This window comes from Rhipicephalus microplus, unplaced genomic scaffold (assembly GCF_043290135.1).
Source record: "Rhipicephalus microplus isolate Deutch F79 unplaced genomic scaffold, USDA_Rmic scaffold_21, whole genome shotgun sequence".
Taxonomy (NCBI): Eukaryota; Metazoa; Arthropoda; class Arachnida; order Ixodida; family Ixodidae; genus Rhipicephalus; species Rhipicephalus microplus.
This window is the reverse complement of record NW_027464594.1, coordinates 7,340,589-7,367,847: the sequence shown is the minus strand read 5'-3', so window position 1 is coordinate 7,367,847 and position 27,259 is coordinate 7,340,589. Positions and strand designations below refer to the sequence as shown.

At 45.0% G+C, this 27,259-nt stretch overlaps 1 protein-coding gene across 1 annotated transcript in view; it reads left to right on the top strand.

The window, feature by feature from the left end:
- LOC142785405 (uncharacterized) overlaps positions 1–27,259 on the top strand; it is a 32,716-nt gene that overhangs the window by 4,421 nt on the left and 1,036 nt on the right. The window contains exon 3 of the mRNA XM_075883886.1: positions 18,077–18,383. Within this exon, the coding sequence (XP_075740001.1) occupies positions 18,077–18,383 (307 nt within the window). The remainder of the gene's footprint in view (positions 1–18,076; positions 18,384–27,259) is intronic.

Sequence of the window (27,259 nt, the reverse complement as noted above, 5' to 3'; positions counted from 1 at the left end):
AACGGGTTTGCTTCTGGGTGGCCTGGCTTCTAGCTACATGTCTGCGAGCCTCCGCATCGGCAATTTGCCCCAGAGTAATGCTTTCTCTGCTATTGGAAATATTTTTATTGAACCATAACTGTTTTATTGTTCATTATAGTTTTACCATTGTTATTGTACATCATTGATTGCGAATTGCGTCAGAACTGATGCAATAAATTTGTCCGTTTTTGTTAGGCTATTTATTTTTTCACTACTCCGACAGAGTGCTTATGAGCTACCCAATAAGATTTAGGCTGGTGATCCGAGCCATACACGTAAGTTATCATCATCAGCATCACATCGAGCTGCGAAACCGAAGCACGTTCACGGGCCCCCTAGAGCTGGGATGGTCCCTCGCTCCAAACACAGGTAGCTGCTGCCGGGAGACCTCGCCTGTCTAGCCGTTGGTACGGTTCGAGCCACGACTACGAGATCCGCGCCTGCTCGGTGTTCAGCTAATTTATTGTCTGGCCTGAAGAGCTTTGCCAGTTACGTCCGTTTACTTCTATGGCTGCAAGGCATCATTTAGCGGCTTGCCTCCAGTTCCACATTGACAATCACAGCGTTAGCACTTACGTCTGCTTTTTCGCAATGTCTGCGACATTTAAGGTGGATTCAAACGAGGAAACCGAGGAAGAATTTTCGCAGTGGACGGCATATCACGTGACGTGCGCGTAACCGAAGCGTACCAGTCGCCGCTATATCAATCTCCCCGTTTTACGGTCTTCTGCTCTCGTTCGAGAGGGTTGAGTGTCCAATCTGTCAACATTGGTCGGATTGGCATTGCTAGGAAGCAGGCCGCCGACTTAAAATCTGCATGTTTTAGTTTTGCCACAACGACCGAATGTATTTCCTGTGATGGTGAAAGAGGCGAGTGGCTTTTGGTGGTTTTCATTCACGGCGTGTGGCCTGCATGACCGCATAAGCGCGCTGCATAAGCTTAGGAGTCGAGAGTATGCACGAGGACTCCGCGAGCGTAGCTCCGGGCGTGTGCACGCGACGTCTGCGCTGCTGCGGTGGATGAAGCTAATCACGTGACTATTCGGTCCGCGGAGCAGCGGGATTCAGCTCTTCCGTGTGAATATCACTTTAGAGGTGTATGTATCCTGCCACCGTGGTGTAGTGGTAATGGATCTTTTATGTTGACCCGAAGGCGCGGGATTGTACACCGGCCGCTGTGACCAGATTTCGTTTATGGCAGACTGCTGAATGCCCGTTCCGGAGTGCGTTAAAGAACATCAGAGAGTAAATTTTTCTGGTGCCCTCTCCCCCTCCTCTCAAGAGCGTCTTTCAATATTAAGTCATGGGCGTCGGGTGTAAAAATTTCTAATACAAAATTTTTATTACTTTAAGCAACAAAGGTAATTAGTGCCTGTTGACGGTGGAGCGGATAGTTCGTTTTGGGATGTAAATTTCTTTCTGAAAAAAATAAACCTTGGTGGCGGCAAGTTTAAACATACCTTTCAAGCACAAGACTCGATTGCAAACCAAGAGGGACCACAAGGAGAGAGATGAGACTAGCACTAGCACTGATTAACCAGTGTATTTTTTTTCTTCTCACATGATCGCATATAAATACCGCAACCACATAAGCGTATTCGTAGCAAGGTCGCTTAGTGTATGTACAAGAAATAATTAACATTGATGCACATGCCTCAATTCATATGCTGATCGTTGGAAGGCAGTAGAAGTATTATTAATAGCGTTTGCTATCATCTTCATTTGGTACACTTCCAAGGCAAGGCAGTCGTGTCCATTTTTCGTTTTGCCAAAAAGCAACGTGTCACCATATTGTGTGCCATAACTGGAGCAGGAATAATACGAGCCACACTATGTGCTTCCTTTCAACATTATGTCCTTTTTCTCAGCATTAGAGTCTCAAACCACTCATTTCTGCCGCGCCCAGTTTGTTTGAAGTAAATCTTTCCACGAGACAGGGGAACAGCGTTTCCCGCATAGTTTACCATGGTGGTTCCGTGGTTTCAGCGCTCGGCTAGAGCGCCAAGGTTAGGGGTTCAATATCGACCACATTTCGGTGAAGAGGGAAATTGTGGAGTCTCATGTACCGCAAGATGATGGCGCATGTTCAAGAATTCCACGTAGTGAAAGTTTTCATAACCCACCAAAACGGCGTCCCTGTACTCATAGCGTGGGATAGGGATGCAAACTTCATCTCAAATTGCTATCATGTATACCACACGACAGGTGCGCGGGATGTCACAGACTTGGTGCGTGATTTCGCCATCCGCCTTCTATCACCGCAGGTGCGGGAATACAGCGGAGCAAGCTCTAGTTTGGGGCCGGTGTTGCAAGGGTCGGCGCCAAATCGAGCACGCAGTCTTCTGCATCCTGTGCAGATCCAGCGTGGAATACCTCTGCCCTTGAGGGCGACTGACATCGGGTAAACCGGGCGCTTTATGATTGAGTGGTTCAGGAAGAACGTTTTAAAAGCAAGTATAATGACAATAAAGCACTCAGTCTTAACCACCTAACTCCTGCTAAACTCCAGCCCGGCAATTTCGCCAGACGTTATTATTTGGCAGAAGTCAGAAGGAACAGGCATGGATTGCGTAGCAAGCCCATGGAAACAAGGACGAAGCACACGTCTGCAACAATTGTGCTTCAATTATGTCGCGTCTGTGAGGGTATGAATATGTGCAGGCACACCTTGATTACTTCTTACGTCACTTATTTTGTGCACTCTTGGTATGCGTGCGCACGCGTTGTTAAGCGGTTCTGTCACTTGAATGCGCAGCCAGTACAACAACTCTGTAGTTAACTAGTGCCGGCGCTTGTCTAAACTCTTCCCTGTGGTCAATCATTTCTAACCACACATATCTCTGAACATATTTATTGTGCTACACTCATTTATTTTTTGCTTTAGTTTTATGTATGTCTGTGCATGCATGTAGTTTATCCCCCCAAAAAAGTGATAGCAAAGCCCGAAGTAGATTGCGCCATTAGGTTTTGGAGGACTCGCGATGGTGTGATCTCATTCTGTTTAGATTACACGCCGGACGTCAAAATCACAGCTTGTTAGAAAGCCTAAGTGAGGCCAAGCAATAACACAAGAAGTCCCTATGACACATGTATAAAAAACGACGCGTTTCTAGAATGTTTATGTTACTCGACGGCCGTTCTCGGTGTTATCTATGTAAAGTTCGAATTCTCTGCTGCATCTTGGCTTTTCATTTTTCGTGAGCGAGCAAGCCAAGGTACAGTGTTCCGAACTTTTCAGCCTAGCAGCAGCCTTCTTTCACGTTCCTATCACATGACAGTATGTTAGGCCGTTTTCATTATTATCTCGTGGTGCTGAAAACACGGCCTTTGGAATTTCAAGAGGCTGGCTCGTTTTCGCACGGACAGCTACTTCATTTCGATTCGTCGCATAGTTGCCAACCAAGATGATTGATCGATACGTGGAGTTTAACATCTTCAAAGAACCATTTGATTATGAGAGACACCGTAGAAGCAGGGTTCTGCAAATTTCAACCACCTGGGGTTCTTCTACCGTGCACCCAAATATGAGCACACAGGCCTATACAACAATTATCAGGGAGCGGTGATGTTAACGTTGTAAAATATGTAAAAAATTAAACTGTTTTCCGCAAGAAGTGACCACATCGCGTGCAGACATATAGATGCAAAAATAGTTAATCTTTCCTACGGGGCTCTCAGAGGAGCAGCATCCACCCTTTTCGTAATTCGCAAGTGCGCTTCTCTGCACTGTATTTTTGCCTCAGAAATGGCGGCACCTGTCGTGCTTCAAGGGGAGACGCGGCCTTAGTTGAAAGTTTCGGGGTTGTGTATTATGAGTGTTTATATCAAGAAAGTTGGCTCAGCTTTTTACAGGTCATTGCGTATGCAACCCACGCTTGAACTGGTTACTCGCAGTCCCTAGCCGCCATTTATACTGCATAGAAGGCTAGCTAACTACAAAATAATTGCGGAAGCAAATATATGGACAATCTCGGCTGGTTTTTGCCACCAGCGTCGGCGTCATGCACCGTATATGTATACGTATCTATATATAAGATAACTCTGAAAAAAAGAATTGGCCCCATATCTGCATATCAATCTGCGAATGTCGTCGTACGATAGTCTAGCGTGTGGAGAGAGCAAACAAAACATTTATTTGATGTTCTGCGCGAGAAAATCAGTGAATGTCATTCTCGAGTCACTGCGTTAGAGTGCCTCGAGCATGCATCGGAAGCGAACAAACGCATCAAGTCCCGTCACACGTCAGACATGAGCGCCATCTGGCAGTGTTCTTGGAAGACGAAGCGCGTGGCTCTGAGACCCGTCTCAGAGGTGATAAGGTGCAGAACGCACGGCGACGGGTAGGTGCCACAACCGTATAGTCTTAGCAAAGCATCGGAAACACTTGCCTATTCGAGCAAGCGTTGCGTGGTCAGCGCAGCATGATAAGCGCTACGGTTCTTAAAATTACTTATGTATGTCTTTTCTAGTAAAAGACGCACATGGAGAATATATACGTGTTGTTATGGTGCCCCAGACATGCGCATTATAGGCTTTTTAATAAACAATTTGATAAGTTTGAACGCTGAATCTTGAGCAACATTGGTGGGCGCGTCGAATGGAGTCGGCCGTTTCAAATACCCGATGCCGTTGCGAGTGGACAAACAGACAATTGTACAGACAGACAGACCAAAATTTTCGCGTCGAAGGTCCCCAAGAAACACTATCGTCTTATAAAAAAAAACCGCACGCGCTTTACACGTGGCTAGTCGCGATGTGCCGACGCGCGCTTATCTCCCACCTGTGCTTTGTCCCGCGGATGGGGGGGGGGAAGAGGGGGGTAGGATGCTTTTGGACACGTGTTTATCCTTCCGCAGAGAAAATTGTGGTGTGTTGGGCTTTCACCGGAACGATTGCGTTAGTTGCCAGGTCCACAAAGGTCTCTTTACTCACTGCACAGGCTGCGTTTCCCAAAAAGAGCACTTTTCATATACAGCGAACAACCGGGAAACTTGTAAGTTTGCACTTATCTGTACCTGTGATTACGTTTCGTGCAGCATTTTTGTTTAAACAACGCGTTAAGTGTCGAGTGACGGTAAACGTTGTTAGTTCGCTCTTGTGATTGATGTGTGTGTTTTTTTGTGCCTTATTTGTGTGTGAGCAGTGCGCTGCACAATTAGATCTGCTTGCCGTTCTCGGCGTTCCATTCGAAGTCGTTGCTATTGCATTCGTTGGTTCACCTTTCCGACGATACCGTGACGTTTTTTGAAACGGGTCTGTTTCAAGCGACAAGCTGCACCGCAACAACTTGGAACGCTAGCAACATATATAGCTTTTTACTTGGAGACCATGCCTTGTCACGGCATTTGTAATTTACCGGCAGGTTCTCTCTTAGGCATGCCCGTTTTTCGCCTAAAGATTGTCCCGATTGTGCACAACACGTGATGGTTGTGTTCGTATGATGATTGTACTGTACAATCTCTGCGCATAAATTTGAGAGGGAAAAACACTAAACCCTAAATCAAGCGTGCAAAAGTAATATTCGTTTACTCGAAGGTTTTTTAAGAGAATATATTACTATCTATGCAGGTTAGGCAGGAATCTCCTGAAGGTGCGTGACTGCTGCGACAGTACTGACCAACCGACACTGGGTTGTGCTCCACATGATACGCGAAACAAACGAGAAAGACATGGAGTTTTTCGAGGGAAGAGCCTCGGAATACCTTGTTCCCTGTACAGCGTCAAAAAATGCAACCTGTCGAATTGTGACGAAGCTACAGACATGGAACAAGCTGCTACTCGGGTCCACATTTGAAATACAAGAGGAGACTGAGATGGCGAACCAACTCTCAATAACGAATTACACCTCCCAACCACAAGCCGTGCAAAACAGCGATTTACGGCGCCTTCAGCAATGCGCCGCAATGCTTGACTGGTTGCTGACAACGCATTGCTGCATCGGCAGCGTGATAATCAGGCTTTCCACCGATGAGTATACGAGTTTGTGTCTCTTGCGCTCCGTCTCTAAAAACAATGGAATAAAAACTTTAACAATAGATGACATTACCTCGTTGGCAATGAGAACTGTGGCTGATATTCTACCTTGCCTGACGAATATCGAAAACCTTGAATTGAGAAGCTGCCAGCTCGACCCGGTCGACTATTTAGAACCAGTGTGCGGACTTTTTCAGGTGTAATTATCTTTGAGAGGACTGCACATACGTGATAGGATTACCAATGAGCAGACGGTTGGCGCACTTCTTAATGCTATCTTGAGAAAGCCCACCTTAGAAGAAATAAGTTTCGAAGACTTGGCAGTAGAGACAGACCCGTATATCCAAACTTGGAAACAGTATCTCAGCTCGACAACTGTGCTAAAGAACTTGTCTGTATGCACGAGTAATGGGTGGCTGCAAATTGTCGTGCTTGAAGGCGTTTTGGAAAATCACAGCATCGAGAAGCTCTCACTCTTAATGTTCAAAGCAACTGAAGAGAGCGTGGCCCTGGTATCGCGAATCATAAAGGAAGAGCGTGCAATGCGTTCGCTGTGCATCGTGACATCAGACGACGAGCCTTTTGAGCTGCTCTCAGTTTACGACTGCTGGGTTACTCCTCTGATTGACAATGACACCTGAAGAATTGAAGAATTGACACCGAAAAATGACATCGAACAATGAAGAATTGATGCTCGGCTCGTGCATACTGCGTACGACGAGGTGGTCTGAATTTTTCCGGGCCCTTATGGCGAAAGAATGTCTGAAAACGGTCCGTGTTTCTTCAACCTGCGACTGTTCTGACATGTGGACGCTCTGCACCGAGCTTAAAGTCAGCGGAGCAGATGAAAAAGTTTCCCTCGATTATGATGCAGATCTCACTTTCGAAGCCGAATTGTTGCACTGCAAGGCAATTAGTATGGTAAAGTTCCAGCCCTGAGAGTGCGTTGACCGCTTCATAGCTGCACTGCGTCTGTTACCGAACTGCCAGCACCTGAAAACATTGAGCGTCAACATCCAGAACGACCACACGAGGCTAGCATCAGCATTAGCCGAATTTCTGAAGTCAGCTACAGCGTTACCTACAATAAGACTTCGCATTCGATACTTTGGCCTACTAGACACACGTGATCAAAACCTATGGTGGAATATCATCCTCGAGTCTGTTTGTCGAGGTCACAATGCGAAATATCTGTTCATCGAAATGCCTGGCATGAGCATGCAAGACAGCAAAGACTTCGCCGACTCGGTCAAACATAGCAAATGCGTGCGGAAGTTGTGCTTCATGAAGTCACCTAAGGCTTTCCATACCGCCTTCTTTCGGCACCTCTCAGAGGGTATTCAAGAGAATTACACGCTAGCATCTGTGACATTCGACGGTGGCGTAGAAAAGGATGGTGTCAGCCACTGGCTCGCTGTGAAGGAGACGACATGGAGGAACTCCGGTCTCGTTACACGGGCAGCACGGATAAAACAAGCTTCACAATCCGACAGGTACATGCGAAAAATTACTGCTGGTATAGTCTGAGTCCGATAGGCGTTTTCAGGCGTTCAATTTGTGCTCATGGCATTTCGTACTATTATTACGCTGCGAAATGTCTCAGAACCTTGCTTCGAATACCACGCATATATAATTCTTTGATCTTCGCCACAGGACATTTCTGCAAAGTTGCTGATTCGATGTGCTTGTAGTCTTTGACTATTGTCGAATACTGAATCCTGGTATAAACACTGCACAGACAGCGAATGTGTGCATCTACAGTGATCGAAATTTGAACGCGACAGCGTTAATGGCCTTGTTTCGCCGTAATTCTTGCATCGGCGTTAGCGGCTGAGAGCGAAAAACAATCATATTTGTGAGACCTAGAAAACGACCATCTTTGCGTGATTGAAAAATCGAAACAAATAGGCAAATAACCAAATTTTGGGTGCCAGTGGTAGTCTAACCCAGATTGTTTGGATCTGAGTGGGGATCGAAGCCGGGTTGTTTGAATGACAAGCTGGTGTTCAATTACACAGTCATGCCTCTTTGAGAGCACAGTGAAAATATCTTCCTCTGCTTGGAAATGCAAAGAAAGATACTTTCATGCTTCACACACACGCGCGTCCTCTTCACGTGCTCCCCAATACAACATGAACTGTTGCCGTAGTAATGCGTGGTAAAAGCATACATTGCCATGAGGCGTCAGAAGATGGAATTATCAATATGACTTCATAGTTTCAAGTCAGTGACCCACTACAAATGGCACAGACGTTACTGCACCAGCAAGTCCACGTAGTAGGTGCATAGCAAGTTCGAAAAGATTTTATACAATAAGTCTTCGGAGTAAGCGCTCGGAACACAATATCGCTATCGAGGTTAACGATGAAAGCGAAGCTTAACATTCCGTCAATTTTAACCTAATTCGTTGTTTTCACGGAAACTTTGTTTTGGTGAGGTATGTGCAACACCAATTACTGGAAGGAAGTTTTCAACGCTGTAAACAGTATACCATGATTGATAGTAGTCAATACTAACACTCCTAGATATTGAATGTTCAATTGATGAAAAGTGACGAATTGTAAAAAAAAAAACAACCGAGGCTCAAATTTTATTCAATGAATGATGCGCCACTGAATATTCCTTGGAAACAAAGTAAAAAGAATATATTGAAAACGAAATAGGTGGCCAGTTTTCACAACCTGGTACCGAAAAGATATCAATAAAAAATGAGTAGAAAATCAAGGAAACTGACTTTATTATATCGCGTTTAGTAAAGTGCAAATATGTATTAAGGCTGGTGTAAAAAACTGCTTAAATTTTCATAGAAACAGAAAAAGCTAGTAAATTCGCAGGCAAGGTTGCTGAAAAGAAGCGATGAAGAAATAACCAATATGCTTCAAAGAAGTAATCAGAAGGCAAAACAGCATGTGAACTAAAGAGGCCAAATTTTTTCTACATCAAACCAGAGCCAACTGTCGGCTGACAAAATATGCTGGAATGACTATTCACTACTTAACGCATCTATTCTTTATAAAAGCCCGAAATCACTAAACACATTGTCATGTAATTCCAGGTCATACATGCAAGATGACCATTGGAACGTGTCCATTTTTCAGACGATCTCAGTTTCAGTGCGGTTGTTAGTATCGAAAGAGCCCCGCCACGGTGGTCCAGTGGCTAAGGTACTCGGCTGCTGACCCGCAGGTCGTGGGTTCGAATCCCGGCTGTGGCGGCTGCATTTCCGATGGAGGCGGAAATGTTGTAGGCCCGTGTGCTCAGATTTGGGTGCACGTTAAAAAACCCCAGGTGGTCGAAATTTCCGGAGCCCTCCACTACGGCGTCTCTCATAATCATATGGTGGTTTTGGGACGTTAAACCCCACATATAATAATAAAATATAGTATCGAAGGAGGGAGTGGTCGTATCAGAGAGAGACGTTTATAATGCCGGTAGAAAAATAGAAGTGTAAGAATAGGGCTCACAGTGGGTGCAGATAGCATAGAGGATAACAAAATGGATGAGTGGGAAGAAGCATACTTGATGCTCAAGGGATACATAATTATGATGAATGAGCTCAAGGCATAGCTGTCTGTAAATCTATTTTATAGCATGTGGTGTTAAAGGTCATCGTAGGGCGCATTTGTTGCAAAATACAGTTTGCGGTAGGTGACGGAAAGGCCGGAGCCCTAGCACGACTTGTATAGTGCGTCGTTCGCCAAACTCTGAAATTTGGGGTTGGGTTGCTAGTAGTAAAGAATTGATGTTCCGTTCTCTGCTATACATAGTTTCGCTTACCGCGTGATAACTGTAACGTGGAATTAACAATAAGTTTTCGAAATCAGCTAAAAGTCACACACTTTTACTGCACAACTGATGATATAAACCGAATAACCACATAATCACCCAAATATTCACGGCCATTGCCTAGTTTAAGCATCGTCAGCTACATAGCTGCCGCGGCCATCACGAGATGTCGCTATATGTCCGCGTGTGCCCTCGCGATCGCGCTGAGCGCAGGCAAAGAAATGCAAACAAAATGCGGGAGGAACTGAAGTGCGCTGACGAGCAGATGCATGATAGCCGTTTTTTCCCTGGCACCTCTGCGTTGGTTTCAGCAGCCTCTCTAGTACTTGATCTTCATTCGGTTTCGAAGTGCTTGTTGCACCTTTGAACAAGTGGAACGTGCGGTTGTTCTTTGCGTGGTCAACCAACCACCATTTGCTTCTTGAGTTTGTGTTGATTGGCTGCCACGACACATGCCAACACACTTTCCTAGCAAGTCTTTCGAGGGAAAGTGAGCGCCGACTTACACGCATGTGCAAAGAGAAACGTCCTTTCCTCTGCAGTGTATGTTTGTGGCGTCAAGCAAATATACAAGTGCTAAGAGCGGACTACAGGCTTCCAAAGCAAGGTGCGGGTTCGCCACTGCTCGTGTCGTAACTGGGAATATCCACTGCACATCTGCTGCTCGTCGCGTCACAAGACTGCCGCCACAGCTTTCGTGCATGTGCAAACCTCACAAATTGCATCCGCGACACGTTACGATGTAACTATTGCTGACTAGAAGTTCTCCGGGACAAAGCGCATGCGCGAACTGTCCTTGCCGCCGACGCTTCCAAATTCAGTCACCAACCGCTTTCGCGGGCAGCATCTGTCCCCAATAACTCATAGATGGGCTCGGCGAGCGTCGCACCCAGATTTGAGCTTGGTTTTCCATAGCAGCACCCAGGAAGCCCTCATGAAACAATGTTGTCAACGTGGTGCTCACGTACATCTGCTTTTGTGTACTCACGTATCAAGCTATGTGTACGTGAAAGCCACAATGGACCCCTCCCCTTTTACGGCCCTCTGAAATGGAAGCTGCTACTGAGTGGCATAAATTCGCTCTTAGTAGTTAATTATAGCGTGCGCGAACGAAGGAGCTTTCTAGCTCTGATAAGCGGGTGAATCACTCCTCACTGCAACCACAAAAGCTAAACGCGAAATTTGTGCTTGTTCTTAGGAGCCCCAGTTGGTCTAATTGTAACTATCTGTCCAGAAGCCTAAGCTAAGGCATGCCTCATAAGCACATGGCAGATGGGGCATGCGAAAGCCAAGAAGATACTATGGTTCATACAATACGTGCCATACATTCGTAGTGTGTGCACTATTTGTGAAAAAGCATATTTGGAATTTCTATTACAAGCCCCAAAGAAATTATTCCAATCAGGCTCATAAACATATTCTACGGGCGATGCCGCATATGTCAAGAACCAACTTCAAGAGGTGATGTTACCACCCAAAATGAGATGCACAATTGTAATATTTTTTTATTGGCAACACACAGCATCTTTTTCTCGTCACAATATTCATAATTATGAAGTCAATTTCCCCGTGCATTATGCCCTTAAGAGATAACACTCTCGCTGTTCTCTGTGCGAAGGACTGCCGCCATCTAGGAATGCCGCAGCAAAGCAATCTTGCAGAAAAAAATTAACAATTTTTTTGAAAAGAGAACCCTGATGGGATGCGAAGGAGCAGTGTGACGCACGGGTGGCGACACGCGTAGAACGGCGCTAACACGGATACTGCGGTGAGCGATAGAATAATCGTTTCAAGCGATGGCTGGTGTACGTCTTGTCGCTTCCTCACAGTGACCACGGGCGCTGGACCGAAGCTGGCGCACGTTTTGCTTCCACTCGTCTTCCTTGACTTGCGTCTAGCCGGTCTTGCCTACGTGTTGAAGACACTTGTGCTCGGTTTCTTTGGCCCGCATCTCGTCCGTGTTACCCGCACGCCGTCTTCATTCTCGAACGCGATCGGCGTGCTTGACTCGCACCTCGTTGGTGTTGTGGGTTTTTGACTGCCGACGCTTTCGTTCAGCTTCTCTGGCTCGTGCCTCGTCAGTGTTCCAGGTGCGACGTCGCTATTCGCGATTGCGATTGGCTCCACTAACCTTTGCTACTCCAGTGATTGCCGGGTTCGGCCAAATCGCTTCAGCGCATGTTTCAGCTGGTGAAGGGGCTTCGCTATCCGGCGTCCTTTCCATCGCGGATAAACGAGCCGAAAGAGTTTACATTAAATGTGTGCCCGAACGTTGTGAATGGAGGAGAGGGTGAAGCGAGAGAGTAGTGGCATGCGGTGGGCACGCAACAGGGGAGAGAGAAAATTACGTCACCGCGCACTGCGAGGAAAGGCGTGACCTACTTGGCAGTGCCCCAACACTTGCGGCAAGGGAAGCGCGGTGTGGTGCGTTGGCACGGAGACATGAACGGACAGCGTTACACAGGCTAGTTAAAAAGCTGCTTCACGTATAATAGCTTTGGTTGTTTTAATGGTTTGGCAGCTCTCTTGTGTGAAGTAAATGACTTATTTTATCCTTGCTGGACGAAGGCGTATAGCGAGAAAGCTTTCAAATATTGTTCTTTTTTATTCCTATCTATGATATGCTGGCAACGATTCTCATACCACAGTAAAATATAATCTGCGACTTTCGACTTGTTCCCTCTTTTGTTAGTGCCATCTCAATTACACTATTCGTTGTACTCACTAAATGGCCAGGACAAGTTTGCCAACACTTTTGAGCTCACACCATGAGTAACTGCGTTTACATTTACCTCCTATTATAGATACCATCATCATCATCAGTATCATCATCATCATTATCATCATCAGCCTGATTACGTCTACTGCAGGACAAAAGCCTCTCCCACGTTCCGCCAGTCGACTCTGTCCTGTGCTTGCTGCTGCCAATTTATGCCCGCAAACTTCTTAATCTCATCTGCCCACCTAACCTTCCGTCTCCCCCTAACCCGCTTGCCTTCTCTGGGAATCTAGTTAGTTACCCTTAATAGCCAGCGGTTATCCTGTCCACGCGCTACACGCCCGGCCCATGCCAATTTCCTCTTCTTGATTTCAACTATGATATCCTTAACCCCCGTTTGTTCCGTAATCCACTCTGCTCTCTTCTTGTCTTTTTAAGGTTACACCTACCATTTTTCTTTCCATTGCTCGATGCGTGGTCCTCAAGTTAAGCTGAACCATCTTTGGAAGTCTCCAGGTTTCTGCTCCAATGCTAAGTACCGGCAAGATGCAGCTGTTATATACCTTCCTGTTGAGGGATAGTGGCAATCTACCTGTCATAATTTGAGAGTGCTTGCCAAATGTGTTCCACCCAAGTCTTTTTCTTCTGGTTACTTCAATCTCGTGGTTCGGCTCCGCGGTTATTACCTGTCCTAAGTAGACATGATTGATATGTGAGGTTTAACGTCCCAAAACCACCATATGATTATGAGAGACGCCGTAGTGGAGGCCTCTGGAAATTTCGACCACCTGGAGTTCTTTAACGTGCGCCCAAATATGACCACACGGGCCTACATTTCCGCCTCCATCGTAATTGCAGTCGCCGCAGCCCGGATTCGATCCCGCGACCTGCGGGTCAGCAGCCGAGTACCATAGCCACTTGGCCACCGCTGTGGGGCGTCCTAAGTAGACATAGTCTTTCACAGCTCGAAGTGCACTATTACCTATCTCGAAGCACTGCTCTCTTCCGAGGTTGTTGTACATTACTTTCGTTTTCGGCACATTATTTTAGGACCTACCTTTCTGCTCTCCTTGTCTAACTCCGTAATCATAAGTTGCAATTCGTCCCCTGAGTTACTCAGCAATGCGATGTCATTGGCGAAGCATTGTCATCGGCGAAGAGTACTAAGGTACTCTTCATTAACTCTTATCCCTAACTGTTCCCATTCGAGGTCTCTGAAAAGCTTCTGTAAGCACGCGGTAAATAGCATTAGGGAGATTGTATCCCCCCACCTTACGCCCTTCTTGATTGGTATACTGTTGCTTTCATTATGAAGCAATGTGGTAGCAGTTGATCACCTGTAGATTTCTTCCAGGATATTTATTTATACTTCATCGACGCCCTGATTGCGCAGTGTCCTCATGATTGCTGATATTTCTACTGAATCAAACGCCTTCTCGTAATCAATGAAGGCCATGTATATTGGTTGGATGCATTTTGAACATTTCTCTATTACCTGACTGAAAGTATTAATGTGGTCGATTGATGAGCGGCCTGTTCGAAATCGTGCTTGTTTCCTTGGTTGATTGAATTGCAATGTTTTCCTAAGGATAGCATCATGCACCACTAACTAAAAATTAACTTATTCTCCAGAATGACGTCATTTTTTGCACATTATGTTGTAACAGCTATTTCACAATTTTACAAAGGGTACTTAACAGTAATTGAACATATCTTAACATCACATGACTTGGTGAACAGAAGAGAAGGGACAAACCCTTCACAGTATATTACTTCCCAGTGGCCTATACAAGAATACGTCTAGCTAAATGCAGCATTACATCCCGTGCAGGCACGTGACCACAGCGGTGGACCGCGTCTCCCGATACCCTGGTTTGCTGGATGAGGTTGCTAGAAAAGCTAAACTCGACAGTGTAGAGCTCGAGGTCTTGGTACGAGACCGCCTGAGGAGAATTCAATCCATAGATAGTATTATACGTGTCGTCGGAGTTGTCAAGAACAGAGTGATCTGCCACCCTTCTGACGACGGCTGCATGCAGTTGAGTGACCTGAACAAGGACTGCTGGGGATATGTGTGGCGCTATCTCATCCCCTATGACGTGCAGTACGACACTCGCGTGTGACCACGGATGAAGCTTGTCTTGTGAATGTTTGTGAGTGTACAGGGTCTGGTTGCAGGCACATGCGAGTCCTCAAGTGCAGCCGCACTCTCTTTTAGTCAAGTGGGCCTTTCCGGTGTTAGCTTGCCTAAAAGTTTGGGTCACCTCCGGGAACTGAAGCCAACCCTTCGGCTCTTACTTTTCGCATACTGCCCATCCGTGATACTTCGTACTGCTACTAATAAACATTTGCTTCTTAGCTGCATTTGCCACCATTTTATAAAGGCCACCAAGTTGTTACTGTGACGGTCTAACCATAGTAAACATCAAGGAGGACAGGCTCGGTACGAATTGGTTACTGGCGAACCATTGTTGCAGCACAGCACATACTGCTCCATTGAAATCCTCACTTTGGTGCACCAGCTGTGGCGCATGCATTCTTCCCAGTGGACGACTTTTCATCTCTAGCGGACCGGTAGCGAGTACTGGGGCTCTCGCTGTGTCTGTGGGACATACTCGTTAAAAGCTTTCTGTGTACACACCGGACGTTGTCGTTGATAGATATCTACAATTTAAAATTTTAGCTCACACAAACCCTGGGAGATTGGACAAGAATCACATAGCTTGCAAAATAAATGTTTAAAAAGTAGGAAAGAGTGATTCCTCACTATATATAAAAAATCGCAGTATTTCTATGGAGCGAATGATTATGAGCGAGGCGAAGCGTCTGCCAGGTTGTCCATGCGTTCGTCCGCCCACCTAATAAAAATTCCAAGTACCACCATCTTGCATAATTTTATCATATAGACATCATATACAAGTACCGCCATCTAGCGGACATTCCAAGGACTAAACGAAACGTGGCTGCCTACTACTACTACTTAACTGCAAGCTTTTGAGGACCCAAGCTGTATAGGGCGGGAAAGTTCCCGGCACGGACGCAGGGTCGCTGGCTTGTGGAACTTGCAAGAAGTCAGGTTGGTATCCCTGCCTGGGAGGGCTAGAAGTTGATGCCGCAATAATCGGGTGTGAGCTACGTGACGACTACCTCCATGGTATATGCCGAGTTCCGATCCGCATTCAGATCTGAGGTTCCTTGCGAAGAAGTTGGCGTTAAAGTGACCTGCGACGTGAAAAGATGCATCCGCGGATCGTAGTGCTGGTGATGGCTCTTCATATAGCAGTTGCGTTGGTCTGGGACCAATGGCTTTGTCTGAAGGATTTCATGAACATTGAGCGAGTGATAGAAACATTCGTTTGATTTGTCTTGATTTGATTCCTTCTTAAATGGCACATACCCACTCCGGTATATTCTTTCTGAGTCTTCATTGTCTTCTTCGCTTTGTGGAGAGAGAGATATTGACACGTTTATTAGATTTTCTGCGCGAGTAGATTGGTGTGTAGAGGCATTCAGTTAGGTATTTACGACATGTGGCAGTATTGTCGGGAAACCTAAGTTTTTGCAGAAGGCAGAGCCACTAGTATGTTGCACGACCGCGTCGTCTTAGCGAAACGTATATAGGAAACGCCCGCTTTTTTTGTTCATAGCGTCGCATTGTCAGCCCAGCCTAAGAAACGCTGCGGACTTTATAATTAAGCATCTATGCATTAAAAAAAACACAACGTAATTGATAAGTTTTCATTTGCGCGTTAGATAACGTCGATTATTTGCTTTCTTGTTGACGGTGTTTACAATTATTATAGCAGCCATTAGATCAAGACAGCTGGGCGTTCATCAAGGGCCGAAAATTTCGCCGGGTGGTTGAATCGTAGGATGGACAGACCAACAAACGGACGGACAGACAGACAGAGAGCACAATTTCTGCGTTGAAGTATACCAAAAATGACTTTAAAACGCTACAGGAATATTACACCTGATTTATTATTGCGTGGCTGGATATTTATTTTTCTTTTTCTTTCTAGTCGTTTTTTTTTTACCAATCATGGTTATTTCAGGCGATGCAATAGTGGAGAGCATTGCGATCTGACCAAACTCGGTGGCAAATACCAGTTTATGATGATGATAGCTTTGCGGGGGTGTCGACATCGCGGCCAGTTTAAGCAGCTTCACTTTCAAAATATATCCTCAAATATGCACTCACGCAGCGTTATTTTGCACTCGCGCATTTATCCTAACACTAACAGCATGCACTTCCCGATTCATGGCCGCTTTGTAGTTCATCCTCGTAAGTTGCATTTCCATTTGTTAACTCCAAGTACCTGTTTCTTGTGGGCTTGAACGTATTTGCTTCTATGTAGCGTTTTTTTATCTCCGTAATCGCTGACAATTTTTAAAAGGTTTAATTGAAAATATGTGCCGAGATATGCAACTCTATGAACAAATAACGTGAGAAACGCAAAGAAATAAAGCAATAATGTATTTCTACAAGTGTCCTGGCATGCTTCTTAACATGCCAGCTCATATCGGCTGTACAGGGAGCGAGACAAAGGCCCATATTGCATGGCCACCTGCATAGATATGTATATCCATCCACCCAACTGTAGCGTCTACCTTTGGCACTTATCCCGCCTACATTTACAGGCCTGGTTGAGCGCTAATATTTTTGGACTTCTGCGACGAGTGCCTCATTCATAGTTGCAAGCTAGGGTTAAAAAGAACAACGTAAAATGAAAAGGGGTAAGACAAAAAGAAGTTCTTGAAGTATAAATTTGCATTGGTTGGGTTTCACTAAGTGGCTAAGGAACAACAATACATACAAATTGAATTCATTTTGATTGACAGTTGGACTGCTTGACTTCAAGCTCCATGTATTTGGAAGCCTCACCATCAGTAAAGAGTAGCAGTGATGTTTGCTCCACTGTTGAAAGGTTTGTTAATGAATTAATATTTTCGGATACAAATTTAAATGTTACCATTACTATTTGTATCAATGTTTGCTAAATTTCACAGAGGTCATACAACATTTTTCTGGATCGTTTTTGTCAGCGTGTCTATTTTTTCGGCAACTTTCCTAACTGGGTGCGAGCCGAATCGCGTATGCAAAGACATCTGAAACGACCTTTTCAAAAAAAGTGGTTTTGAGCTTCCCACAAGGGCATTACTCTACTTGGGGACGTCGCCCCAAGGGCACCATGACAGGGGCACACTTGAAGCTGTATTTAATTGTACGAAGGAAACTAACAGAAGGCCATAATGATATTATCAGTAGATATAAAATACCATTTTTTTCTTTATTGTTCTTATAGGAATTATTTTGAATGCCTAAAGCTAGTCTATGTAGCACTGCCTGAAAACCACCAAAATTATCACAAATACTGTAGCTTCTTCATAGATAATGTTTTTTGCATATATTTCTCTCTCTCTCCTTCCATCTCTCTTTCTGATTTTTTAGCTTTTTTTCTCACAAATTCTATTGCCTCACGTTTCCTGGCGTATCTCCCAGCGTAGGTTTTGACATTCCTCTTGGAATCATCGCCATCAATTAAAAATCCAATTTCACTCCTGGGTGGGTGCGAGTGATTGCTATCACCATCGGCATCACATCATGCTGCAAAGAGAAGCTCGTGAGGTCGGGCCAGCTAGATCTTGGATGGTTCATCGCTCCAAGAATACATAGCTGCTGCTCAGTCACCTCGGCTGCCAGGTCGTTTGTTTACTTGGTACGGTTCGAGTCACGACTAGCAAAACTCGTGCCAGTTGGACGTCAGGCCACTCTGCTGCCTAGCCTGGACTACTGTGCCTGTTGGGCTTGGGCCTGTTCAGTGCTATGGTCGGGAGGCATCGACTACCAGCTTGCCTCCACCCCCGCATCGATATCCACAGCGTGAGCACTTACGTAAACTTTTATGTGGCATCTAAAACATTCACAGCTATAATCTGCCACGCTAATCTGGTGCTTATGGTACCTAACTATAGGGCAGGAGGATGCGCGAATAAATGTCCACCATGGCGGCCATAGTGCGATAGACGCATAATGCTTAAGGCCTAGACACATAAATTTAGAAGTAGGGTAACGAATACCAGATAATAAAAGTTTTCAGTGTCCCTCACTACGGCCTCCTTCAATTTCAGATATAGTGGCCCCAGGGCGTAAACTCATATATTATTATTGTAGAGTTGAGAATGTTTAGGAGTGACATAAATTTGATATAGTGTTAATTTGCTATTTATTTAATAGTTCATTTTTAAATGTAAGGCACTTCTTGCTGAACCAATAAAACTTTGGTTGCGCCAAGTTAGTACACAGATTTATAGGTCAGAACGTCAGGACAAAACAAAACAGACCACAAATTAAGAGTTGAGAAGAGCACCGACAATGACGTTATGCGCATTTATTAGAACAGCCACATCGCCTCTCCTGCTCAAGCGTAGCAAGACCACATTGTGTGTACGTAACATCACATTGAATTACCGATTATGGGCATGCATGAAATAATATTTTAATGGTTACAAACAAAACTGAAGTAGTACTGATAATGTATTCTCCATTCCTCTGCATGTGCAACAGTTCCAAGGCGAGCCTTGTTCTCAATGCCAAAAATCTACGTATTACCGAATCTCGTAGGATAACTGCAGCACGAGTTAATAAAAAACAAGCTGAGCTTCTTTTCTTACAACACTTTCTTTTTCAACATGCTGCTTAAGTCACTTCTTTATGCAGCGCCCAGTTTGCGCGAAGTAGTTCTTACCAAATGGCAGGGGTATGGCATGTGCCATACAGTCGGCCACAGTGAATCCGTGGTTAGAGCGTTCGGCTGCTCATCCGAAGGTCATCCCAGGCTGTCGTGGTCAGTTTTCGGCGAAAGGAAAATTGTAGCGCCCCGTTTAGTGTAAGATAGTCAAAATTTCCACAGCCCTCAACTCAGGCGTTCGTAATTATCATGTTATGATTTTGGGAAGTCGAAATTCGTATAACAATACACCGCGCAACACCTACGCGTCATACAGCTGACAGAGTGCACTATTTAAGTAATGCACTTACTGTCACCTCATGTGTCAGGGCAAAACTTAGTAAGCTAGATCGGCATGCGCTTTCCGGCGTGGGTGTTAGACTCAAGCATGCAGTCCACCACATTCATCGCAAATACTGTCTGGAATAAGTCATAGCTTTGTATTACGGTAAGATTCATATTGGGCGAACTCACCGCTTTGTAAATGCTCATGGAACATGTCCTAAGCCTAAATTTATTGACAAAGGAGCATACAGCGTTGACCACTTGGCCCACAGATCATGCCTGTTAATTGGGCCAGACCTTAATCTTTGGCAAAAGCAAGAAAGAACAGATGTGGCTTGCTTAGCAAGCACAACGAATCAAGGAAAGAACACGCTTGTAACAATGGTACTTTAATTATAGAGAGTTTTAGTACTGCGGAATGGTGCTACGTACGCATCACGCAAGCGCCTTGCGTTACGTGGCGTCGTTTGCCACTAATCGGCTTTTAGTACACCGTAGTACCCGCGTACGTAACGAGCGTGAAGCGTGTTGCGCCATCTGGTAGATCAAAATAGAAGCACCTGTTGTTGACAGCCAATGTGAGCCAATCCAAGTGTTATAACCAGATTATGGCCATATTTTAAGCCACAAAGCCGGTTGGTGCTTGCCTTCGATGCCGCCATTTTGCAAAACGAAGTCTCGCGCTGTCGCGAACTTGTTCGAGAGCGGCGCGATCACCTCATACGTACGTACGCACGCATCTCATGCGTGCGTACGTAGCGGCTGCGTACGTAACGCGATACGTGCGCGTTGCGGTCTGCGCATGCGCACTACGCAGAACATGGCGTCCTTACGTACGCAACGCCGCCACGTACGCAGCGTACGCAACGCCGCCACGTACGCAGCGTACGCAGTACTAAAACTCTCCTATGTTTCTCCCGTGAAAGGATGACGATGGCGTGCGCATCCCCATTGTTTACTTCTCCTGTTGCTCATTCAATACGTGCTCTTCCCATACTTTCGCATGTAGGATTATGTGGTTCTGGCATTTATATGGGTAGCCTCAAAAAGTATACAGCAGTAGTTAATCAGTGTCAGTGCTAGTCTCACCTGCTTTCTGCGGGCCATCATGATAACCAAATATATATATTTGGAGAACAAATCTATATAGGCACACGCGGTTATTCGCTTTATATTTGTGCGTTCAGGTTTTATGCACCAAAAGTATATAAACGCTGGGCACAGACCACACAGCATTGTTTGGGCTTTCGGTTGCATTAGACCATTCTGTAACAATTACGCGCAAGACCCTAATAGTCGAGCTTAACCAAAGATTACCCAGCACAGAGCACCAGAATCTTAGCGTTATATGCAAGTCAACTTTTTCACCTAAAATCAAATAATTCGGCGGCCTATGACCAACTGTTCTTGACGCCATCAGTACACAACACATATTATGCATCGAAATTTTCATTTTACGATCACAGGTTCAACGAGATAAATAGTTCCATACTTCACAATCTGCGTGCAGCTTTTCAGGAATCTGTGAAAATCATGTGACAATATGTTACGCCGCTTTGTTAATTACCTGGTGCTGTCCAAAAACCCCGCGTACCAATTAAGCGATGGTACCCGCCAGGTCGCCTTATCACGAATACTTGCTTCACTTCGAATTACGAGTTCCAGGAAGGCCAACAGAGACGGCGGAAGAGGTAATTAACGCAGTAATGTGTGGAACCTCACGCTAGGTTCGGGCAAGAGCGACCATATATCGTACAGACATTCAAATGTGTCGGGAAGAACTGATCTTTCCTGTTTAGTTCTAGGAGCAGCAGTAACTTCAATTGATAGGCTTCACTGCGAAAGCGTGCAACGTCAGCACCCTGTAGAGCTTCATACACAAAAGGAACGTGCCAAGTCAACAGCATAAGTACTTCCCCGGATCACCTTGTTAAGCAGTTATGTATCTTTGTTGCCTGACAAGTGTCCCAACTGAACACGACACATCACTCATGACTTCATCTCTTCTTTACACCGCAGAACTCTGCGAATGAATTCGAGAGAGAACAAATCTTAAACATTAGTAAAGAACTGTTAACGTCGCTATTGTTTTACACCGAACAATATTATTGTTTATGCAGGTGCACTTTCAATAAGCGCGACTGCCGTGACACCTTCATGAAAGACAAAAGGTTGAGTTTTAAGGCAGACGACGAAACGCATTCTCCAACCAAACGAATATAAAGTAGAATCCATGGAGGCAATGGTCACAAATCACCTTGTTCATTGCACCGCGTCCGAAAACGAAACGTGTCAGATTGTGACAAAGCTAGTGGTATGGCGAAAGCTGCTACTGGGATCGATGTTTGAAATTCAAGAGGAAGCCGAGGTGTCTGGTAAACTCACCGTAACTAATTTCATATCTGAACGACCACCCATGCAGCACAATTCGAGGAGACTTCTACAATATTCAGAACTTCTTTGGCTTCTCACAACACATCGTTGTGTCGGCAGTGTCTTCATCAGGCTTTCCACCACTCAGAATACCAGCTTGTGTCTCCTGCGTTCCATCTCTAAAAATTAGGGCATTAAAATTGTAACATTAGTTGACAATACCACATCTGATAAAGTCACTCTTACTACTACTCTACCTTCACTGTTGAATATCGAAAACCTTCATTTAGTGACATAATCGCTCGACCCGCACGCATCTTTTGGCCCACTATGTGAACTTTTGCAGGTGTCCTCGTCACTGAAGGGCCTACACTTATGGGGCAGGATTACTAATGAACGGATGGTTGGCACACTGCTTAACACACTCCCAAGAAACCCACTCTAGAAGAACTAAGTTTCGAAAACATAACACTCGACTGGAATCCGTATGTACAAGCTCTAAAGGGGTATCTCAGCTCAACCACTGCCCTGAAGGTCTTCACTATGTCCACGAGTAACAGTTCACTGCAAAGGGCCGTGCTTGAAGGCGTTTTAGAAAACACGAGCATCGAGAAGCTCTCACTCTCCAGGTTCAAAGGAACAGAAGAGAACACTGCCCTCGTGTCATGAATAATAAGGGAAAAGCATGCGATACCCACGCTCGCCATCTTGTCATCCGACGATCCTTTTGAGCAGCACTCACTGTACGACTGTTGGGTCTCACCTCTTATTCAAAATGACGTGTTGGTAGAAGTGACGCTTTCTGTGTCTATGCTGCACACAACGAAGTGGTCAGACTTCTTACGGGTCCTGCCAACGAAACAAAATCTGAAGATGATCAATCTTATGAATACATCGAGCTATCCTAAAATACGGTGGCTCTGCACCGAGTTGAAGGACAGCGGCTCGGAAGAAACAGTCTACCTCGGATATGATCCAGATTTCAGCCAAAGCACTGAACAGCTACGCTGGAAGGCCATTTGGGGAGCAAATCTCTGGACAGTGCAGCCCGGTGACCATCTGTTAGCGGTTGTGCGTCAGCTGCCAAACTTCCAGGGTCTGAGGGTCCTGGGAATCCCCATCCGTAGCGATCATATGAGGCTATCACTGGCACTGGCCGAATTTCTGAGGTCAGCAACAGCATTGCATACGCTTCATCTTCGTATCAAAGTCAATGGTCCACAACAGGAAATGCTCAAAACCCATGGTGGAAAATCATCCTTGAGTCAATCGGTCGAAGCAAAACCGTGAAAAACCTGTACCTCACAGTGTCTGGCATGAGCATCCAACACAGCCACGACTTGGCTGACTCAGTCATGCACAACACGAGCATAACAGAGTTGTACTTAGGGTGTACACCCAAGGTAAACAATACCGCTTTCTTTCAGCGGCTTTCACAGGGGACTGAACAAAACTACACACTAGCGTCGTTGAAGTTCGAAGGTGGCCTAGACGCGGATTGTGTCAGTCATTGGCTCGCTGTGGAGGAGACGACGTGGAGAAACTCTGGTCTCGTTCCACGGGCGGCGCGCATAATGCAAGCTTCAAAATCCGACATATATTTAAAGAAATTTTCATGTCGTTTTTTAAAGCCTGTTAAACGTCTTTAAATGTTCAACTTGCATGCGTAACACTTTATATACGCCTGTCTGTCTCTCTGTCGGTTTGTCTGTCCGTCCGTCTGTCTTTCTGTCTGTCTGTCTGTCTGTCTGTCTGTCTGTCTGTCTGTCTGTCTGTCTGTCTGTCTGTCTGTCTGTCTGTCTGTCTGTCTGTCTGTCTGTCTGTCTGTTGCACCCTAGACCCTGTGGCACCCTTGCCAAGGATAAATACAAATAGTACAATAAGAAAAAAAAACAAACGGAGAAAAAGGACAAAAAAAAGGAAAACGCAGCGCCACCTAGTGAGCATAGTTAAAAGCAGCCGGGGGTGGCTACGACAAACAACGACGGAGGGACTGAGTCATAGACAGGGCAAGGAACTTCGCTCTTTAAAAAAATGTGCATGAGGTGGATGCGACATTGGAAAAGCAGAAACGACAAATAAATGTGAGCCAGAGGTTAAAGGGCTATACTGGTCACACCGCTTGAGAGGAGGAAGTATTATAGATCACCATAGGGCTTACCCGCAGAGTAGCATGCCTGGTAGTGGGCGAAAAAAAACGGCCAGAGCCATTGCACGACTTGCAGTGCGTCCCTTGCCCAACTCTGGTGTATCTTAGCTCGACTACAGTGCAAGTGGTGCAACAAATCAAAACCCACAAAGTTGGCGTATGAATCCATTATTCACTTATAGGGAATCTGGAGCAATTCTTCAGCATGTTCTGCAATGTTGCCCAAATTAGAGTAGCACATCGTGGGGCCGTGAATTTAGGAATTACACTTTACTGCCACTAGGAACCGTATCCTCTTATTTATAAAAATTTAGATTTCAAATTTATTTTTTTTACGAGATAAAACTGGCAGGGCACCAAGGCTAAAAGCCGTGAGAGTGGCCTGACAATGACCCTGGTGACCTGTACATGATTACGAGTACATAACATGCAAGTAAAATATGAACCGTGAACAATACATACTAATTTAAAAATCATTCCCTAACTGATTATTTTGCAACACGTATTCCAAAAAGCAAATACGCGATGCGCCGACTATCTGACACATTGGCACTTATAAACTTTTAAAAAGACACATATCTACACTTGCGTGAACACACATATATTCATATCGCTAATACAACGGAAGATGTAACATGATACTAGATGTAACATGTTAGAAGTTATTTACACCAGACTAAATTATGAGAAAAAATACGACGGGCTGGTGCCACCACCGTGACGTCGTAGCAAAGCGTTGGAAACACCTTTTTGAGCATCGCGTTGCACTGTCAGCGCAGCGCGATTAAATGCTACATTCCTTAGAGTTACTTGTGTCTGCCTCTTCTAGTATAAAGGCAGACATAGAAAACATCAAGGCGTTGTTGTGACTTTATTTATTTATTTATTTATTTATTTTCACCAAAACAGATACAATGGCGAAAATGGGGAGACGGCAAAAAAGCTGCAGTTATTACAGCTTGACTAAGCACCGCCCACCCTATGTCAGCAATGACAGGGTGACAACGAAATACAACAAAATGAAAAAAACAACAAATAATATAAAGCAGGAAACAATACAAGCAGAAGACAAAGTAAATGACAGGCCAAGGTATACAAACGAAAAATATTTCACAAACACATGAGCACAGTAATTCGCCGAGTATGTATCATCGCTTTGGTACATAAGAAAAGCACACAATGAGGTACGCGCAATAATTGCGGAGATATGCGCAATTATTCTGCGCAATTATTGCGCAGATATGCGCAATAAATGTTTTTTTAATTGACAATCGCACAACTATTAAGGCTAAACCTTGAGCAATATTGGTGGGCGCTGTGGATGGGGTTGGTGGTTTGGTTCCGTTTGCGGTATCGTTAGGGCGGACAAACAGACAAATGTACAGACAGACAGATAGACAGACAGACAGACAGACAGACAGACAGACAGACAGACAGACAGACCAAAATGTTTCCGTGGAAGGTCCCCAAGAAAGATTATGGTGTTTAATATTACACAATCTGTGAAAATAGTTTGTTATGCATGTTTCTAAGAAGTCATTGAGGAAAAATGTTTATTTTTGCAGGTGATAGTACTATCGTGTGTGTTAAGTGTCGTGGGAACGTTGTAGGCCAAGGCTTGGTGTCTATTTGTAAAGCGCGGAAACGCGGTACGAACCAAACATCTATATCTCTTGTGGAAATAGTAATGAGACGGCACTGCAGGTATGACAGTGATAAAATTAATCAAATTAGAGATCTCTAATTTCGGGAGCTAACAGGGAAGACATATAACTATATTACTGACACATATTTATCCAAACGCCACGGCCGTTGGCATAGTTACCGTGGTCGTCACAGGATGCCGCCACGTAACCGCGCACGCACGCTTGCGATCGCAATAGACGTAAACCCGCGTTCGAACATAAAACGGGAAAGTGTTGACATGCACTGACAAATTAACGGACCATCTTGACCCCTCGTCACATCCCCCTTTCTCTTCTCCGCGCAGCTTTCTGGGTGCTTGCTAGAACGAAATTAGACAGCAGTTGAAGCGATCAATGAATCCCTGTAACTGTGCTCATGCTTAGAAGTTCTAAAACTTTCTGCGCCAGTCGTACGGTAAGGAAATGGGCTCTTTCATTGAATGACATCTTGGAGTAGTGTTGTAGGGCCCTTTTAGGCTGTTTTTTTTAACTACCTCAAGGAGAGTCTTCAACAGTGCTTCGGCTTCATGCCTTCGCAAAGGTGTAGTCAGCATGCTTATCACTTCCAGGCACATTTATTTGCCCGTTTTTACTTGTCAAGCCCGCCTGATTTTCGAACTTATAATGCGGATGCGTCTTTCACAATGTTATGTACTGTAGCCCCGATCCAATCCCTTGCGCAATCCTTTCGATACAATTCCCTTCTTTCGTCCAAGCCAATTCGAAGTCATTCAGTGCGTTTCACGTTTCGGGTGCAAGAATGACGGGCAAGTGGTGGCATCAATCGTTAGGTACCAGTGACAAAACGTCACGCAAAGCAACCCTGTCACTTGAAAAGTTTCGAACAGGCTGCCGCCTCTGAGGCAGTGAAACCGAGGAAGCCAATATTTATTCTGAGCCCTCCACTAAGGCGTATCTCCTAATGACATCATGGTTGTGGTGATGTGTTGGTAGCAAATGGCACATTTCTGTTGTTATATTTATAATATGTATCACGTGATTTTCTTCATGCTCCTTGTCCACAGGCAGTAGTCTTTTTGCTGTTTCTTGCTCAATGGACGCCTCCTCGGATAATTTCAGTAAACCAATGCCGCAAAATTAGTTTTCTAATTTTTTTTACAGTTTTGCAGGTTCTTAGTAAGAAGTGAATAGATTTTTTCTGGCGTAAACCTACCATTCACTTATGCTTCTTAAGTCCTATCCGTTCTATGCCAGCCACATCCGTTGTATCATAATACTCAATATTTATGCGCCACTTTCAACTAAGTTTCTATTCCATTAGTACCAGTACCGTTACACGACCTGCCGTCCGCAGCCTATGACAACCAGACATAGAGCTGCTCATTAGACATCTGTTTTCGAAGTGCTGCTGTCAAAGTTCTCTAAATTGATTAGATTTGTGGAACGTGTTGTTTGGAGGCCGTACGAGTATGGTACGATTGCGTTCCGATGAGGCAGCACGGATTGATTGATTGATTGATTAATAGATTGATTCATTGATTGATATGTGTGGTTTAACGTCCCCAAACGACCATAT